General features: G+C 47.7%; 1 protein-coding gene across 2 annotated transcripts in view; it reads right to left on the bottom strand.

The window, feature by feature from the left end:
• VSX2 (visual system homeobox 2) overlaps window positions 1–18,743 on the bottom strand; it is a 33,420-nt gene that overhangs the window by 13,219 nt on the left and 1,458 nt on the right. For both annotated transcript variants that reach the window (XM_075614731.1, XM_075614730.1), the window contains exons 2-3: window positions 11,728–11,809; window positions 10,853–10,976 (exon numbers count right to left, since the gene is read on the bottom strand). In XM_075614731.1, the coding sequence (XP_075470846.1) occupies window positions 10,853–10,976; window positions 11,728–11,809 (206 nt within the window). The remainder of the gene's footprint in view (window positions 1–10,852; window positions 10,977–11,727; window positions 11,810–18,743) is intronic.

An 18,743-nucleotide genomic window follows, 5' to 3' on the forward strand; every position in this document is an offset into this window, starting at 1 on the left:
TATCTGTAGCCCTTTTTCTGAACCCTCCCAAAGGAGATCTGAGCCTCCGCTAGCTGGGAGCCTGGGGTAACACTTACACATTTCCTATAATGCAATAAAACCTTAACGCAGCTAAATGATAATGTCCTTATAACGTGAGTGGCTCGGCCACGCTCTTAATGAGTATTGTTCTGTACAGTAGTGGCTCAGCCACGCTCTTAATGAGTTTGTCCTTTCCCGTCACCGCGTGCCCCACACACCGTGTCCTTGCGCTAGTAGCTAGAATAACTCGGTGTATTAGGCCTTTGGTCACTCACTAGTGTCCCCAAAGAGTTACGCCTAAGGCGGGATCAGCGCCTGTTGACCGGTGTTGGTGCACTTAATGTAAATACCTTCCGGTCACGGCGGTGACCGGTAATGCTTCGAAAAGGATCAGCCGAATCCTTGCTTGTCTTTGATGTCTGCAGTGCAGCTGTCTGGTCCCAAGCAGCTCACCAGTTCCGTGCTACTTCCTCCCCCTCGTAGAAGGAATAGCACAGTGTCTCTTAACCAGGCCTTTACCCGACCATCCGCGGCATAGATGCGGTAGGCCAGGAGACCAGGACCTTTCCCGCGGTCCACTACATGGTGAATGGAGCGCTCGTTTTTGGGCTTAAAGGAGGCAACCTTCCCTGAATCCTTATTCACAAAGTCTTTGTCCCTACAAACTGGCGAAGCGTCCACGGGGAAGCGAGCAATATACAATGTCTCTCTCCTCACCATCTCGGGTTCACCCGGCAGGAGGTAAAGGGTAGATACCTTACCACTGCCGTGATTCATGGTGGCCAACAGATCCTCGGGGACGCTGTCAGTTCCCACCTTGGCTGTCTCGGGACCTGTCCCCGGCACTTCTGGGGCAGTCTACGTACTTGCTGGAACCTCGGGAGCGTTGGATCCCAGTCCTGGGACCACTTAAGTTGGAGAGCACGGGCTCACACTCAGATCAGGAGCGGTTATCTTCGCCTGGACGATGGGCGGTAGGTACAGGTCCACTCGCACCACTGGACAGCTATCTTCTAAGGGGGACACCTCCGCCAGGACGTGATGATGAGGTGAGCCCATCGCCCGGGTGACCCTACCTTCGGAGCCGCCAGGCTCCGCGATCACCGGGGAGCTCACACCCGACACCCCTGGGGCAGTCAACTCACCCTTGTCGTCGTCCCCAGGTACTGATCCCAAGCCTGGGACCGCTGGTACCTCGGTGGTAGGTCGGACTGGCCGTTGCCGGGCACACGGGCCCACAGCAGGGTCCGCAGCATTCGGATACACCTCCTCTAGGGCACACGGACCCACAACAGGCTCTGTATCAGCTGAGATAGTTGACTCGGTGACTTCACTAGGGTGGTCCGCCGGCAGGCACATCACCACGAGTGGTTGGTCGCTGGAATCACTAAAAGAAGATGGGGGTATAGACACCTTACCCTGTGATTCCGGAATCGGCGGTTCTGGGCTCTGTGGTTCCTGCTCGGGAACCGTGTCTGGAACCGACATCTGGGGTTCCAACATCTGTGACTCTGCCTTCAGCGGATCCGTCTCTGAACCTGAGTCTAGAATATCCCCTTGGACACACGGGCCCTCCACAACTGAGGTAAGTGGACTAGCAGCGGCTTCAACCGCCTGGGTAGAGACATCAGGCGCCTCCTCTTCATCGGTTGGTTCCGGAGGCAGGGGTATGATAGGCTTTAAGAACGCAACACTCACATTGGGCCTCTCACGCCAGTGCACCTCTAGAACAGTCACAAGAGGGGCTAAAACACTGGATACCCAGTTCTCCGTCCACCTCGATTTCCTTGAAGTCGAGCGGTAGCTGAGACAGGACGGCTCCCTGTGCATGGGCTTCTTGCAGGCAGGGGCACACTAGCACAACGTCATCTATTGCTGGCGCTTGCCAGGGCACATACACATTAGGGTGTAACCCCTGGCAGCCTATCTCCTTCTCAGGGGAAGAATAATCCGTTTCCGCAACAGTGTCCTCTCCCTCTGGCGGTTCTGTAGGCTGCGGCAGTTTGGGTTGCAGGAACTGCGCCGCACAGTCAGGACACTCGGGCCCTCGGGTCAATTCACCGACGGGGCAATCACATTCACTCAGGCCACAGTGCATCCATTCTTCCCCATCTACCAATGTCCTCGTGAGCGCTATCGGTAACCTAGATGACCTGTCTGCCCAGCCACCAGTCACCTCCCAGTCTCTGAACGCACACGGGCATAATGCTATTGGCAATACTGAACGTGGGGACCATATGACTCTATACAGCCAGGGGTGTTCTTCTCTGCATCCCGTACTTTCCTTAGGGGGAACAGAAATCGCTGATTGCTGCGCACTGTGCTCCCTCCTATTGTGGGGGCGGGGCTCGGATTTCCCACCAGTCCCAGATAACTGTTTGCAACATTTTCCCGTGCGTCCGGGAAGTCAGCACGTGGCCTCTTCCGCCTTGAGGGCTTCCCCATGGCGAAACAAAAATAGAACAATTTAGAAAAAAAAATTACCGGCCACCCCAGGTCTGATATCTCAACAGCGCCTACAAATGTAGCCCTTTTTCTGAACCCTCCCAAAGGAACTACTGGTCACTGTATAACACCTGCGGCTCCAGGAGATCTGAGCCTCTGCTAGCTGGGAGCCTGGGGTAACACTTACACATTTCCTATAATGCAATATAACCTTAACGCAGCTAAATGATAATGTCCTTATAACGTGAGTGGCTCGGCCACGCTCTTAATGAGTATTGTTCTGTACAGTAGTGGCTCAGCCACGCTCTTAATGAGTATGTCCGGGTCCCGCCACCGCGTGCCCCACACACCGTGTCCTTGCGCTAGTAGCTAGAATAACTCAGTGTATTAGGCCTTTGGTCACTCACTAGTGTCCTCAAAGAGTTACGCCTAAGGCGGGATCAGCGCCTGTTGACCGGTGTTGGTGCACTTAATGTAAATACCTTCCGGTCACGGCGGTGACCGGTAATGCTTCGAAAAGGATCAGCCGAATCCTTGCTTGTCTTTGATGTCCGCAGTGCAGCTGTCTGGTCCCAAGCAGCTCACCAGCAAACCTGCTCCGCACGCTTGTCCCTAACTGTCTACACAGTAAGGTGACTGATCGCTACCACTTTGGGCGTCCCTGCAGCACAGCAACCTACTGTGGCTCAGGGGTTTCTCCTAAGGGCCTGCGGGGTAAAGCTAGCCTATACAGGCGGGTCACGGACCCCCTGCACGCATACACCCTCCTCCTTTACCTTCCAGAACCCCTCTCTCTAGCCTGGCTTCTCCCCCAAGCTTCCCTTTCCTGCCCCTGTTTGTCACTGCGCATGCGCGAACTATCGCGCAATGGCGGCGCCCTGTTCCCCGAGCTGCCGGGACCTCGGCAACGCGATCGCGGCCCTAACAACGGGCCGCTCGCGTCCCCGGCAACCGCCCGCATCAGGGAACAGCGCACGGCTCCCTGCACTAACCCTGCGCATGCGTGATCTCTCCAACGCTCGCGCAACGTGTCGTGGCGGCCCCCGCTAGCCGGGTGCGCCGCCGGAGCTTCAGGGGCGCCGAGCGCTCCCTGCACTGGCCCCCACCCTTGCGAAGTGCCGGCGGGTCTGTCACTGCCTCCGGCGGCACCCGCAACCGCTCGGCACTCGCGGAGGGGGGTCAATGAGTTCAAAAGAAGACCGGGGCTACATATCTCTTAAAAGATTAAAGGAACTTTCAGGCATCATAAAAAAGTGCAACAAGTTTTATTCTTGGCGTCAGCGTGTGGCTCCCTGTGAGAGGCCGCAGCGAGAAACCTTATATACGCCTCACTCCGTATACCAGAGACAAGTGAGCAGAACGACACGTAGCAGCCGTTATCGTTCCCGTTGGCGTGTTGCGGTGAGAGGCGCACGACACGCCTGCGCGGAGCAACCTCCAGCGTAAGTGCACTAGCTGTGTGTGCAAAGGGGGCGGGGCTAATGCGCTAGCGGTTGCAATAACGCCTGCTACATATTTACCCGGGGGAGGGGGGTATCTGGAAACCGCTATCCCAGATCAACACCAAGGATGGTAAGTGTAATACATAATACCCCAAATAAAGTGAATAACTGACAGTTACAGTACAGTATTATTTCATATACTGGGACAGTACAGCACAATTCATGGGACATTATACCCTGGTGCTGCCGTACTGGATTCTTCAATATTAATGACCCTTATACCTCCGGTCAGCATCCGAAGTCAGGAGAACTATGCCATTACATTCTGGCCCATGGACCGAGGTCGCCCCCTGGAGGTGGATGTGTGTATGTACAGTCGGAAAATAGCTTCTTATGTTGCCGACAATTTGTTATCTTTTATCCGAGTTGAAGTTATAAATATCGACCATCTTCATCGCGCTGTCCAGCTGTCCGCACCGGGGGTCTGCAGTGTTGTGCCGCCAAGATGGGGGCTGTGATTGTAGAATCAGAAAATGGAACACAAAAGCGCACCAAGGGTCAAGATTTAATTAAAACAATTGAATAATAACAATAAAAACTTACATTGTGGGGTAAGTATGTCCAGTAGAGCAGTGCAGAGGAGAGCAGTCCTGGTGGTGTCCTGGGCACAGGGAGATGGTGCTGAGGCTTACAGGGTAGACCCGCGCCTGATGAAGCACAACTCCGTGTGAAACGCGTTGCGAAAGCCCTACAGCGTTATTGGGAACCAGTCCACTAGTGTACCAAGCCTCAGCAGTCCCACAAACATCTAGAGACTCTTCGGTACGCCGGAGTAATTTTCTTTGGGAACCGGCATTTGAGGGGGGCTACCATCTAAGGGTCCCACGGGTCCTGCAAGAGCTGCAACCCGGAAGGAAGAGCAACGTGGTGCCGAGCCAGGCAGCCCCAGCGCGAGGGTCTACCCTGTAAGCCTCAGCACCATCTCCCTGTGCCCAGGACACCCCCAGGACTGCTCTCCTCTGCACTGCTCTACTGGACATACTTACCCCACTATGTAAGTTTTTATTGTTATTATTCAATTGTTTTAATTAAATCTTGACCCTTGGTGCGCTTTTGTGTTCCATTTTCTGCTGCTGCCCGGCGTTTGGAGCCATCCTGCGACGGGACCTGTGGAGGAGGGTTACCTTCACGCCGCATCAGCTGCAAGAGGGAAGAGTTGATCTACTTCAAGATCCTGTTAGGAAGCAAGAGCGCGGTTTGACTTTACTATCCGTGATTGTAGAGTCCTTGATATTTGGATGTATACTTGGAAATGATTTCCCTGTATTGTCAGCTGTGCATTGTCCATTATTCGAGTGACTTTTAACTATACGTTGGGGACTTAGAATCTCTTTTCCGGTCTCGGTTAGTTAATGAAGCCGGAATTACCTGCGTTTCTTCAGCCTGTATTGAACTTGGTGGCTGCCGCTGTTTACGGGGGAGACATTACATCGGGGGGCTCAACTCCAGTCCTCAAGACCGCTTAACAGGTCAGGTTTTCGTGATATCCCTGGTGCAGCACAGGTGGCTCAATCAGTCCCTGCTTCAGCACAGGTGGCTCAATCAGTCCCTGCTTCAGCACAGGTGGCTCAATCGACTGAGCCACCTGTGCTGAAGCTGGGATAACCTGGCCTGCTGGGGGGGGATCTTGAGGAGTGGAGTTGAGCCCCCCTGCATTACATTGAGGCATCTTCAACGCGCCGATGATATGTGAACTGACGTTCAGGATGTCTGCGATTCCAGTATCGTCCACTGAGCCAGTCCTGTCTACATTCCCTCCCAACACCAGGCACACAACTACAGATCTGGTTGTGCAGTTGTGCGTTTGCAGACGTGTTATCTGATCTGTTGCCTTTAATTTGTACGGAATATTGTTCCCTTTGTACGTTTCTTTCTGATATCTCTCACTAGCAGCCGTCCTTCCTGTGAAACTTTCTGTAAATACTTTTTCATACAGCCCTGATAAGTTTTATTGTATCGTACACTTGGATAATGTATTTGTTTCTTAGGTGTAGTGTCTGTTTCCACAGTTGTGTTGTTTTTTTATTTTTGAGATTTGTTAAATATTTGTTTTTATATTCATTTTGGTGCTTGGGTAATAATCATACATCATACTTTATTTGGTTTATTGTGCATTCATTTGACACTTTTCAATTTTTTTCACTTCAGGGATCATAGTAGATGAGGTTGAAAAAAAGATAGATCAACCTATGTTAAATTTAGATGACAGATACTTTATCCTATATCCGTACTTACTGTATATTGATCCAGAGGAAGGCAAACACACAACCCCAGTGTCACATCATCCAATGATATCTCATAAGGGGAAAATTAAAAAATTAAATTCCTTCCTGACTCCAATAATGACAAAAATCAGATTACTCCCTGGATCACCATCCTTCCCATGTTTACTTATTAGGTATATCACTGTATACCTTTCCTTTCTAAAAAAAGATGTCCAACCTGTATTTGAAGATATCTATTGTATCTGCCATCACAGTCTCCATGGGTAATGAATTCCACATTGTTACTGCCCTTACTGTAAATCTGTTAACACTGGGGATAGCTGTTTCAGGTACCCAGATAGTTTAGATCCATTTTCTCTGGTATATGGAGTGAGGTGTATATAAGGTTTCTCACGGTCTCTTACAGGGACCCAAACACTGACGCTGTGAATAAAAAAATAAAAAATAAACCAAAAGTTTTAAAGATGCCTGTGAGTTTCTGTCCTCTTTCGAGTGTGTGTGTTAGTGCGTGTGTGTGCGTGTTAGTGTGTGTGTGTCTCTAAGGATCACAGCTGTAATCCAAAATACCAGTACAGCACAGAAGTACAAAAAATAAATAAAGTATTAAGTCCGACACGCAAACATTTACCCCGTGGGCTGTGATCCTTATAGAGTTATAATTAGCCACTTTCTACCTTGCACCATATCTGTCTGTACAGGTAACTCTACCTAATGTGTGCAGCCACCCTGCCTTGCAATAGATAGATAGATAGATAGATAGATAGATAGATAGATAGATAGATAGATAGATAGATAGCAGAGCTCTTTAATCCCCAAATAAGCAGCATTAAGTGTTCTGTCTCCTGTGCCCAGCCCGTGAATCCCAGAGTCAGGCGGAGAAGACGTGGGAAGGACCGTGGCGCATCACAGGTGCAGGAAATGCCACGTTAGGGACCAGCGGTGCAATACATAATCCCCCCAAAATGGTCTGTTTATCAAACTCTCCCGGCTGCCAAACTGCACCTGACTTCCCAAGGAAGAAATCCCATTAAAATCAATATGTTTTGCACTGGTCTTAATAAATAGACCCCAGAATCTTTTTAAAAGAGGGTCCTACATCATTATAAATGTCTCCCCCTCTGCCACCCTCTCTCGTCCCGACGCTGTCCCCTCCTCGGGATGAGCCGGAGAAAGTCGGGATCCCCGACCATGATTGAAAAATCACTTCATTTTAAGTTGAATCGATGCTCCTGAAATACCTGGGGAAATTAAATCCGCTCGGCTTGGGGGCTCCGCCATTGACCTGTGCTAATTAATGCTGCGATTATCCTATCTCTAGCATTTCTCACAACAAAACACTTCCTCCCATTTAACTAATTAGTCGGGACGGCTCCAGAGTCTGATGAGGTCATTAGCACATTAACGAGATTCTCTAATAATTTATCAATCACCGAAAGATTTCACTCAGCAGCATAGGAGGAGATGTGGGGTGGGGGGGGGGGAAGAGAAAAGGGGGTGAGAGTAGAGGGGGTGAGGGAAGAGGAGGCGGTGGGTGACAAGAGGGAAGGGGACGTAAGGGAAGAGGGAGTGCGTGAGAGGGAAGAAGGGGACATGATAGAAGGGGGGGGCTGAGAGAAGGGGGCGGGATGAGGGAAGAGGGGGCTGCGAGAGAGAAGGGTATGAGGGAAGAGGGGGCTGCGAGAGGGAAGGGGATGAGGGAAGAGGGGGCTGCGAGAGGGAAGGGGATGAGGGAAGAGGGGGCTGCGAGAGAGAAGGGTATGAGGGAAGAGGGGGCTGCGAGAGGGAAGGGGATGAGGGAAGAGGGGGCTGCGAGAGGGAAGGGGATGAGGGAAGAGGGGGCTGCGAGAGGGAAGGGGATGAGGGAAGAGGGGGCTGCGAGAGGGAAGGGGATGAGAGAAGAGGGGGCTGCGAGAGGGAAGGGGATGAGGGAAGAGGGGGCTGCGAGAGGGAAGGGGATGAGGGAAGAGGGGCTGCGAGAGGGAAGGGGATGAGGGAAGAGGGGGCTGCGAGAGGGAAGGGGATGAGGGAAGAGGGGCTGCGAGAGGGAAGGGGATGAGGGAAGAGGGGGCTGCAAGAGGGAAGGGGATGAGGGAAGGGGATGAGGGAAGAGGGGGCTGTGAGAGGGAAGATGGAGGGATTGGGAAAGGAAAGGGGGTGAGGCGGAAGGAGGTGAGAGGGGGAATAGGGTGGAAGAGGGGAGTGAGGGGGTAAGAAGGAAGAGGGGGTGAGAGTGAAGAAGGAAGATGCGGGATGAGAGGGAAGACAGTGGTGAGACCAAAGTGGGGGGGTGAGGGTGTTGAGAGGGAAGTGGATGTGAGGGGAGAGGGGCGTGAGAGGGAAGAGGGGAGGGTGAGAAGGGGAAGAGGGGTGAGGCGGAAGAGGTGTGGGAGAGGGAAGAGGGGTGGCATGTGATGTGATGGGATGAGAGGGAAGGGGATTGAGGGAAGAGGAGTGGGTGAGAGAGAAGAGGGGGTGAGGGAGAAGAGGGGGATGAGAACCAAGAGGGGGAGTGAGAGGTAAGAGGGGGGCCGTGAGAGAGAAGAGGGGATGAGAGGGAACAGGTGCGTGAGAGGAAAGTGGATGTGAGGGAAGTGGGGGCGTGAGAGGGAAAAGGGTGGGAGAGGGAGAAGAGAGTGGTGGGAGGAAGAGGGAGTGAGGAGGGTCAGGGGGGTGAGAGAGGGAAATGGGGTGGGAGAGGGAAGAGGGGTGTTTTGAGTGGGAAGAGGGAGGCGTGAGAGAGAAGAGGGGTGTGAGGGAAGAGGGGTGTAAGAGGTGTTAAGAGGGGTGTGATTGGGAATAGAGGTATGGGAGAGGGTAGAGGGTGGTGAGGGAGAAGAAGGGTGAGGCGGAAGGAGGGGTGAGGGAGAAGATGGTGGTGAGGGGGAAGAGTGTGGTGGAAGAGGGAGTGAGGCGGTGAGGGGGAAGACGGGTGAGGAGGGGGTTGAGTGATTGGATAGGGAAAAGTGGGGCGAGGTGGTGAGGAGGAAGAGGGGGTGGGAGAGAAAAGTGGGGTGGAAGAAGGGGGTTAGAGGAAGAAGGAAGGGGGCGAGGGGTGAAAGGAGAGAGGGGGAAGAGAGGGAACGGGGTGAAGAGGGAAGAGGTGTGAGGGGAGATGAGAGGGATGAGGGGTGGTAAAAGGGAAGAGGGGGTGAGAGAGAAGAAGAGGTGGTGAAAGGGAAGAGGGGGGTGAAAGGGAAGAGGGGGTGAGAGGGAAGAGGGGCGAGCAGGAAGTGGTGGTGAGACTGAAGAGGCATTAGAGGGAAGAGGGGGATTGAGAGGGAAGGGGAGTTTGAGAGGAAAGAGGGGTGAGCGGGATGTGGTGGTGAGAGGGAAGAGGGGGTTTGAGAGGGAAGGGGGTGTATCTAGGCCCATATCAGCTTCTCTATCCCTCAGAGAAGGTGCTGGGGGATGAGGGAAGGGGGTTCTGGGAAATGGGAGGGCGGAGGTGATGGAGAATGAGGGGTGCTGGGGAATGGGAGGAGGGGTCCTGGAGAATGAGGGGTGCTGGGGAATGAGAGGGGGGGTGTCCTGGAGAATGAGAGGTGCTGGGGAATGGGTGGGGGGAGCTGGAGAATGAGGGGTGCTGGGGAATGGGAGGGGGTCCTGTAGGATGAGGGTGCTGGGGAATGGGAGACGGGGTCCTGGAGAATGAAGGGTGCTGGGGAATGGGAGGGGGGGTCCTGGAGAATGAAAGGTGCTGGGGAATGGGAGGGGAGTGCCGGAGAATGAGGGGTGCCGGGGAATGGGAGGGGGTGCTGGAGAATGAGGGGTGCTGGGGAATGAGAGGGGGTGCTGGAGAATGAGGGGTGCTGGGGTTTGGGAGGGGGGGTCCTGGAGAATGAGGAGTGCTGGAGAATGGGAGGGGGGTGCTGGAGAATGAGGGGTACTGGGGTTTGGGAGGGGGGGTCCTGGAGAATGAGGGGTGCTGGAGAATGGGAGGGGGTGCTGGAGAATGAGGGGTACTGGGGTTTGGGAGGGGGGGTCCTGGAGAATGAGGGGTGCTGGAGAATGGGAGGGGGTGCCGGAGAATGAAGGGTGCTGGGGAATGGGAGGGGGTGTCCTGGAGAATGAGGGGTTCTGGGAATGGGAGGGGGGGTGCTGGAGAATGAGGGGTTCTGGGGAATGGGAGGGGATGCCGGAGAATGAGGTGTGCTGGGGAATGGGAGGGGGTGCTGGGGAATGGGAGGGGGTGTCCTGGAGAATGAGGGGTTCTTGGGAATGGGAGGGGGGGGGGTCCTGGAGAATGAGGGGTGCTGTGGAATGGGAGGGGGGGTCCTGGAGAATGAGAGGTGCTGGGGAATGGGAGGGGGGTGCTGGAGAATGAGGGGTGCTGGGGAATGGGAAGGGGGTGCTGGAGAATGAGGGGTGCTGGAGAATGAGGGGTGCTGAAGAATGGGAGGTGGGTGCTAGAGAATGAGGGGTGCTGGATAATGAGGGTTGCTGGGGAATGGGAGGGGAGTGCTGGAGAATGAGGGGTGCTGGGGAATGGGAGGGGGATGCAGGAGAATGAGGGGTGCTGGGGAATGGGAGGGGGGTTCTGGAGAATGAGGGGTGCTGGGGAATGGGAGGGGGGTGCTGGAGAATGAGGGGTGCTGGGGAATGGGAGGGGGGTGCTGGAGAATGAGGGGTACTGGGGAATGGGAGGGGGGTGCCCTGTACCTGTATCCTGTCCTCGGGAAGCTCAGTTTTCATGGCCAGCATCTCCCTGGCGTACACATCAGGGTAATGCGCTTCGTTGAAAGCCTTCTCCAGTTCCTCCAGCTGGTAAGAGGTGAAGATTGTCCTGAGAGAGCAAAGACCATCACATGTAACAGCTGATATACATATGTTCACAACACACATTGTATGTACCATACATGCAACATACAGCAGGAACATCACGGCACAACCGCCAGGGGTATTGGATTCTTCCTGTGATCTTTGCGTGTATATACACACGCCTGGAGAAGGAGCCATACCCTGACCCTGACCCATACCCCCTCACCCTGACCCATCCCTCCTAACCCTGACCCATGCCTCCAACCCCAGTGAGTAAAGACACTGGCTGGTGCTGAGTGTGAAGCAGGGGAACCTGGTTCTATTCCCGGTGTCGGCTCCTTGTGACCTTGGGCAAGTCACTTTATCTCCCTGTGCCTCAGGCACCAAAATCATGGATTGTAAGCTCCACGGGGCAGGGACCTGCGCCTGCAAAATGTCTATGTAAAGCGCTATTTAAAACTAGCAGCGATATACAAGAACGTGCGTGTGTGCGTGTGCGTGTGCGTGTGCGTGCGTGTGTGTGTGTGTGTGTGCGCGTGTGCATAGTATGTATGTATAGAGAGATATGAATATATTGGTGCTACAGTCACAGTTTCCACCTTCGCTGACCCCAATCTGTACCCTATAATCTCCCCTACTCCCGCCTCAGCATCACTGATACTCAGTAACAGAGGGGATGGTCTCAGCATAAGATGCAGCTCCTGTAACGGAGATGGGTACGGGGGTCCTGAGCCCCTCTGTGCCCCTATCATGTGTCACACAAGTTGCCCTTGTACCTGTGCCGTCTCTTCTTGCGTTTCTTGCTCTGATTTAAGGATTTGGGAAGTTTTCTGTCACTGGAAGAAACATCTTCTGAGTCTGCAAGAATCAAACAGAAAGTGTGTGTGTGTGTGTGTGTGTGTGTGTGTGTGTGTGTGTGTGTGTGTGTGTGTGTGTGTGTGTGTGTGTGTGTGTGTGTGTGTGTGTGTGTGTGTGTGTGTGTGTGTGTGTGTGTGTGTGTGTGTGTGTGTGTGTGTGTGTGTTATGCAGGAATAATAACTATTGCTGTTTCATTACAATGTCGGGTGCAGTGACCTCTCTGCAAACTTCTGTTGTTCCATAAATATACATCACTCCCTAGCAGCCCCTGATACACTGATTGTGACATGGGCACTTAGTGACTTTGGGGAGATTCAGAAAGCTCTCATGAGGGATATCAGAGCTTTATAGACTTAAATGGCAGATAATACCAAGCACGTTCTGATACCCCTTATCTGTTAAAAGGGAAGCTTACAGAATAACTTTATCATACACAGATAGAGATGGAACAGTCGCCCCACCCCATCCCATCAAAACCTGATCCACCCCCCTAACCCATCCCTCTTAACCCTGACCCAAACCACCCTCACCCTGACCCCCCCCTCACCCTGACCCGACCCCCCCTCACCCTGACCCATCCCCCCTCACCCTGACCCATCCCTCATAACCCTGACCAATCCCCCCTAACCCTGACCCATCCCACCCTCACCCTAACCCTGACCCACCCCTCCTAACCCAGACCCATCCTCCCCTCACCCTGACACAACCCCCCCTCACCCTGACCCATCCCTCCTAACCCCGACCCACCCCTCCTAACCCTGACCCATCCCTCATAACCCTGGCCCATCCCTCCTACCCCTGACCCATCCCTCCTAACCCTGACCCATCCCTCCTAACCCTGACCCATCCCCCCCTCACCCTGACCCATCCCTCCTAACCCTGACCAATCCCCCCCTCACACCCTTACCCATCCCTCCTAACCCTGACCCATACCCCCTCACCCTGACCCATCCCTCCTAACCCTGACCCATACCCCCTCACCCTGACCCATCCCTCCTAACCCTGACCCATGCCTCCAACCCCAGACCCACCCCTTCTAACCCTGACCCACCCCCCTAACCCAGATCCATTCCTCCTAACCCTGACCCATCCCTCCAATCCCAGACCCATCCCTTCTAACCCTGACCCACCCCCCCTAACCCAGACCCACCCCTCCTCATCCTGACCCATCTCTCCTAACCCTGACCCATCCCTCCAACCCCAGACCCACCCCTTCTAACCCTGACCCACCCCCCTAACCCAGACCCACCCCTCCTCATCCTGACCCATCCCTCCTAACCCAGACCCATCCCCCCTTACCCTGACCCCTTTCCCTAACCCTGACCCATCCCTCCTAACCCTGACCCATATCCCTAACCCTGACCCATCCCTCCTAACCCTGACCCATCCCTCCTGACCCGCTGACCCTGTTGTAATTTCCTAAGGCACCTTGTCATGCGGTTACCCTCTGAGTGGGGAAACACACAGCCCACCAAACCAAAGTTAGAAGGATAAACACAGTGAAGGTTTAAAGCAGCAATACAAGTTCCCCCGTTTCTTCTGCATGTAAAGCACGTGCCAATGTATAATTATACATCCTCAAACTAGGCGGGCAATCGTTTAGTGCTCCCACTATACATCTGTAAAAATCCTATCAATTGTGTGCCTAACATAATGGCCGCCTTTCAGTTTTACTCCTTCAGTCAGTGTAACTCAGCAGCTACAATGTATCCTGATATTATGGCGGTAACATTATCTATTGTCATAGTTTGCAGCTCAAACTGCTGGGAACATTGGCAACAAATTATCAAACAGGAAAGTGTTGTAAAGATCTTGCACTGCTGGGCTGGTGGGCTAAAGCTTGCTATCGAGATCACAGGAAGCTTTAAAACTCATTCAAAATGGCATTAAGTTGAATAAAAATTTAAATACAAATAATCACTTGCATCTAATATTACAGAACTGATTTTTTGACATTATTATTATTATTATTGTTATTACCAGATTTCACGTGTTTTGTTGCTTTAACCTTAAAAGAACAGAACCTGTAAATATTGCATTAAAAAGAGTATTCACTGTGTGTAATGATTATTAGCATTATTAGCATTATTAGCATTATTATCATACTCTCACATGGGAGAGAGATAAGGTTCCACCATCTGACCAGGTCCTGCACAGCCCCGGATTTATGCCTGATCTCCTCCTGTGATAACTCACAAGCACTGTGACATCACAACCCCCGGAGTGACGTCACACACCACACTGTAGAGAGGATGACGTTTCAGTATTCCTCTTCTCATAGAACAGAAGAGCCTAATGGGTTAAATCCTGGGCTCTTGAAACATATTTAGACAGTTCGGCTTTAATCAGAAGGAACTGAAGCTTTGTGTCTGGCCGCAGAGAGTGGGGGTCCCACAATCTCCCCCCAGTGACGCAATAACCTCAGGGAGGAAAGGAAGGATTCAGTCTTCTGTGCTCCAAGTGGCACTGCCCCTTTAATTAAAGGACCCCCTCACTGCAACTTCCACAATTGCCCAGAATATATATACACACACACATACACACACACATACCCCTCCCCCCATTACCCTGAGCCCTGGACCCCATCTCTGAGTGACAGGAAAGTCCTCTCCCGGGTTCTAGATTCAGGGCCCTCCTTGGTAATAAAAATGAATTCATTATTCTGGATACACACACACACACACACACACACACACACACACACACACACACACACGAGACCCCGTGATATAGGATTTCATTAGATCCCAAGATTAAGGGTAAAACTCCAGATTGCATTTCTGGAAGTATAATAATTGTAGGAATGATTGAAAGAAAATTATTTAACTCGATAATTCTATCAACAAAAACATCAAATACTTCTCCACGTATTCCTAACAAAGCACCCCGTTCTGGATGTAATTATTATATATGGTATTTAGATGCAATTATTGTATAAAGTATACAGATGTAGTTATTATATAAAGTACATATGTTTTTTCTACATATATATAATTATTGAGTTATATAGATGTAATCCTTGTACTGTATAAGGTATATCAATGTAATTATTATATAAGGTGTATATATATATATATATATATATATATATATATATATATATCGTAGGAGTTATATAGATGTAATCCGTGTACTGTATAAGGTTTATATAAATCTAATTATTATATAAGGTATATATAAAAAAAATATATATGTATATATATAATTATTGTAGGAGTTATATGGATGTAATCCTTTTGTAAGGTATATAAATGTAATTATTATATAACGGTATATATATATATACATATATATATATATAATTATTGTAGAAGTTATATCGATGTAATCCTTTAATAAGGTATATACATTTAATTATTATATAAAGGTACATAGATATAATTATTGTAGAAGACATATAGATTTAATCCTTTTATACGGTTTATCGATGTATTTATTGTACAAGTTATATTTTCATTCACATTTGCAAAACGTGTCAAATGTTAATATTTCTATACCTAGTGCTGGATTTAATACACAAAACCATATGATGTAAAAAAAATAATCTATTTATTTCTTCCAGAGTCAGGAGAAAGGAAAAAAAAGATTTTCCGTCATTTGTATTCAAGTCAGTAATTTCTCCATAGGAATCGTGAGACATAAAGCGAAATATTCGGAAGAATTTCCCTGGTTTGGGGCAAATCATTTCTGGGAAATAGAATTTCTGACAAGATTTTCCTAGAATAATTTCAGATAATTATTATGTTATCATTTAATCCCTAAAGCGAAATATTCGGAAGAATTTCCCTGGTTTGGGGCAAATCATTTCTGGGAAATAGAATTTCTGACAAGATTTTCCTAGAATAATTTCAGATAATTATTATGTTATCATTTAATCCCTTACACAGGATACATGTTGTATTTATTCAGATAGTAAATATTCATGTCTTCCCTGCGTTTCATATTCTGTCACATATACTGTACATGCATATATGCTGTACATCCATATATATTGTACATCCATATATACTGTACATCCATATATAGTGCTTATTAGCACAGAGACAGTATAATACAGAGGCAGGTATCGAACACAATGAATAAACACCAAGCGCTGGGTATCTATATACACGAACATGTGTGTAATGTGTCACTATGTAACATGCTAAACGTGCCACTTTGACACGTTAAACATGCTATAATGTCTCTCTTTAAACAGGCTATGTGTCACTGTATGTATAACATGCTGAATGTGTCACTGTATATATAACATGCTTAATATGTCACGATATAACATGTTTCTATTCATTCTAAACATCAGCCAATGCTTTACGTATTTAAAATGATAATTGAAGTTAAATATGTGGTTATCTCAAATTTAAAATAATCAGATAATGTGGATATGGACTAGAAGTGTGTGAAATATTTGGAAATGAAGAATTATGGTTTTCCAGAAACCTTTCCCACCCGCTACATCATTCAGTTTCCAAATCATGTTTCATATCACTATGTATATATATATATATATATATATATATATATATATATATATATATATATATATATATATATATATATATATATATATATATATATATATATATATATATATATATATATATATATTATATATATATATATATATATATATATATATATACATAAATAATAATAATAAATATATAAAATAATAATAAATATATATATATACACACACACACACACACACATATACATATATATGCTCCTCTCAAATCTACATTACATCAAGCATATAGATCACGTATTGTGTATATATCTCCAGCATTTGACTCTATGCTCTTTACAGCTTTCACAGAGCAGGAATTCTGATTATCTTTATATTTGGATATTTGGGAATATTTACTTTAAAAAATATTTTATTCAAACGTTCAGTTTTGGGTAAATGCGGAAAATTTGCAAATAAAAACAAATCTCAGATATATCCTTTGGGTTTTTGTTTGCTTGGAGAAATCTTCAAATAAATAGAAACAGCTATAAATAATTATTAGAAAATGACAAATTAATGACAGATTTCTCTGCAGTGTAAAATTTTTGGAGAATTTGGTGCTGATTCAAACCCAGGAGAATATTCTCAGATAAGAAACAAGCAAACTCCAGAGAGAGAAGGAGAGAGAGATAGAGAGAGAGAGAGGAGAGGGGGGGGGGGGGGGTAAGTGGGGAGAGAGGGAGAGAGGGAGAGAGGTGAGGGGGGTGTAAGTGGGGAGAGAGGGAGAGAGGTGGGGGGGGGGGTAAGTGGGGGAGAGGGAGAGAGGGACAAAGGGGAGAGAGAGGGGGAGAGGGGGGAGAAAGAGAGAGAGGGGGAAAGTAGGAGAGAGAGTGTGAGAGAGAAAGAGGGATAGAGAAAGAGAAAGGCGATAAGGGGAGAGAGAAAGGACAGAGAGGGGGGAGAGAGAGAGAGAAAAGACAGAGGGAGAAAGAGGGAGAAAAAGAGGGAGAGAGACAGAGGGAGAGAAAGACCGAGGGAGACAGAGGGAGAGAAAGACAGAGGGAGATAGAGGGAGAGAAAGACAGAGGGAGATAGAGTCCTGAAAACGGAAAATAATTGAATTCTTCAAAAATGGTTTGTGAAAAAGGGGAAACATCTATTTAAACAATTATCGAATTCTTTAAACAGTCAAGAAACGAATTAAATGTAACGAAAAAGGATTGACAAAGAAAAAAAAAGAGAAGAAAAACAAGAAGAAAAAAGAAAAGGAAAAAAGAGAAGAAAAAAAGAGAAGAAAAAAAGAGAAGGTAAAAGAGAAGGTAAAAGAGAAGAAAAGGGCTTTTGCTGCTTCATTAAAAAAAATGTTAAAATGCCCAGAGCCTAAAATGCCTCATTCTGGGGTTATCTGAGCATGTTTTATAACCGAAAGAAGGCAGGATAGAGATACTGTAACATCCAAAGTAACAACATGGATTCCTACAATTGTAATAATAATAATAATAATAATACAACAAATAAAAACGTGAAAATAAGGATTTGTTACTGAATTCGGTTTCTTCACTAAAGTGTTAAAACAGAGGACAGATAGAAAAAGGTGAACAGGATGTAATGATGTAACAATATATATATATATATATATATATATATATATATATATCAGAAATACACACACACATTTATATATATATATATATATATATATATATATATATATATATATATATATATATATATATATATATATATATATATATATATAAAGCAGAAATACACACACTATTATATACATTCATTATTATATATATATAATATACATTATTACATACTATATATATATATATATATATTATACATTATTATACTTCATAGAAACACATGTCACTAGATGACAGTTGACAAGATAAGAAGATTGTCCCCGAGATTAAGTGACACAAACTGTCCCATTTCCAACCCCAGAAAGGGCAGGAAAATCAGGAGAAATCGGATTATTCGGATTTATTTGGGAGGAAATATGGGAAAGTTCTTTGCAGGAATCGCAGGTACAGAAGTATGTATATATATATATATATATATATATATATACACACACACACACACACACACACACACACACACACACACACACACACACACACACACACACACACACACAGTATATGATCTGGCTTTAGAGACAGATATTGTGGTTTCTTTCTAAGACCTTCTCACCCGAATCTTTTTCATCTCTAGTTATTTTGCGGGTCCTCCCCATTGTTGTGCCCTGGTATATCCTGTTATATGCAAGGTTATTTAGTTATATTTCTGCATTTTATTTCTTATTTCGTTATATATATATATATATTTTTATATGGATCATATTTTAGTTATATTTCCTTTTTTGTATATTTGGATTTTTTTATGTTGGTATATTTGTAGGTTATTTTGTTGTATTTCTGGATTATTTTGTGACCTTTTTGATGATTTTGTTATTTTTTTTAGTTCTTTTCT

The sequence above is a fragment of the Ascaphus truei genome, chromosome 9 (genome assembly GCF_040206685.1).
Source record: "Ascaphus truei isolate aAscTru1 chromosome 9, aAscTru1.hap1, whole genome shotgun sequence".
NCBI lineage: Eukaryota > Metazoa > Chordata > Amphibia > Anura > Ascaphidae > Ascaphus > Ascaphus truei.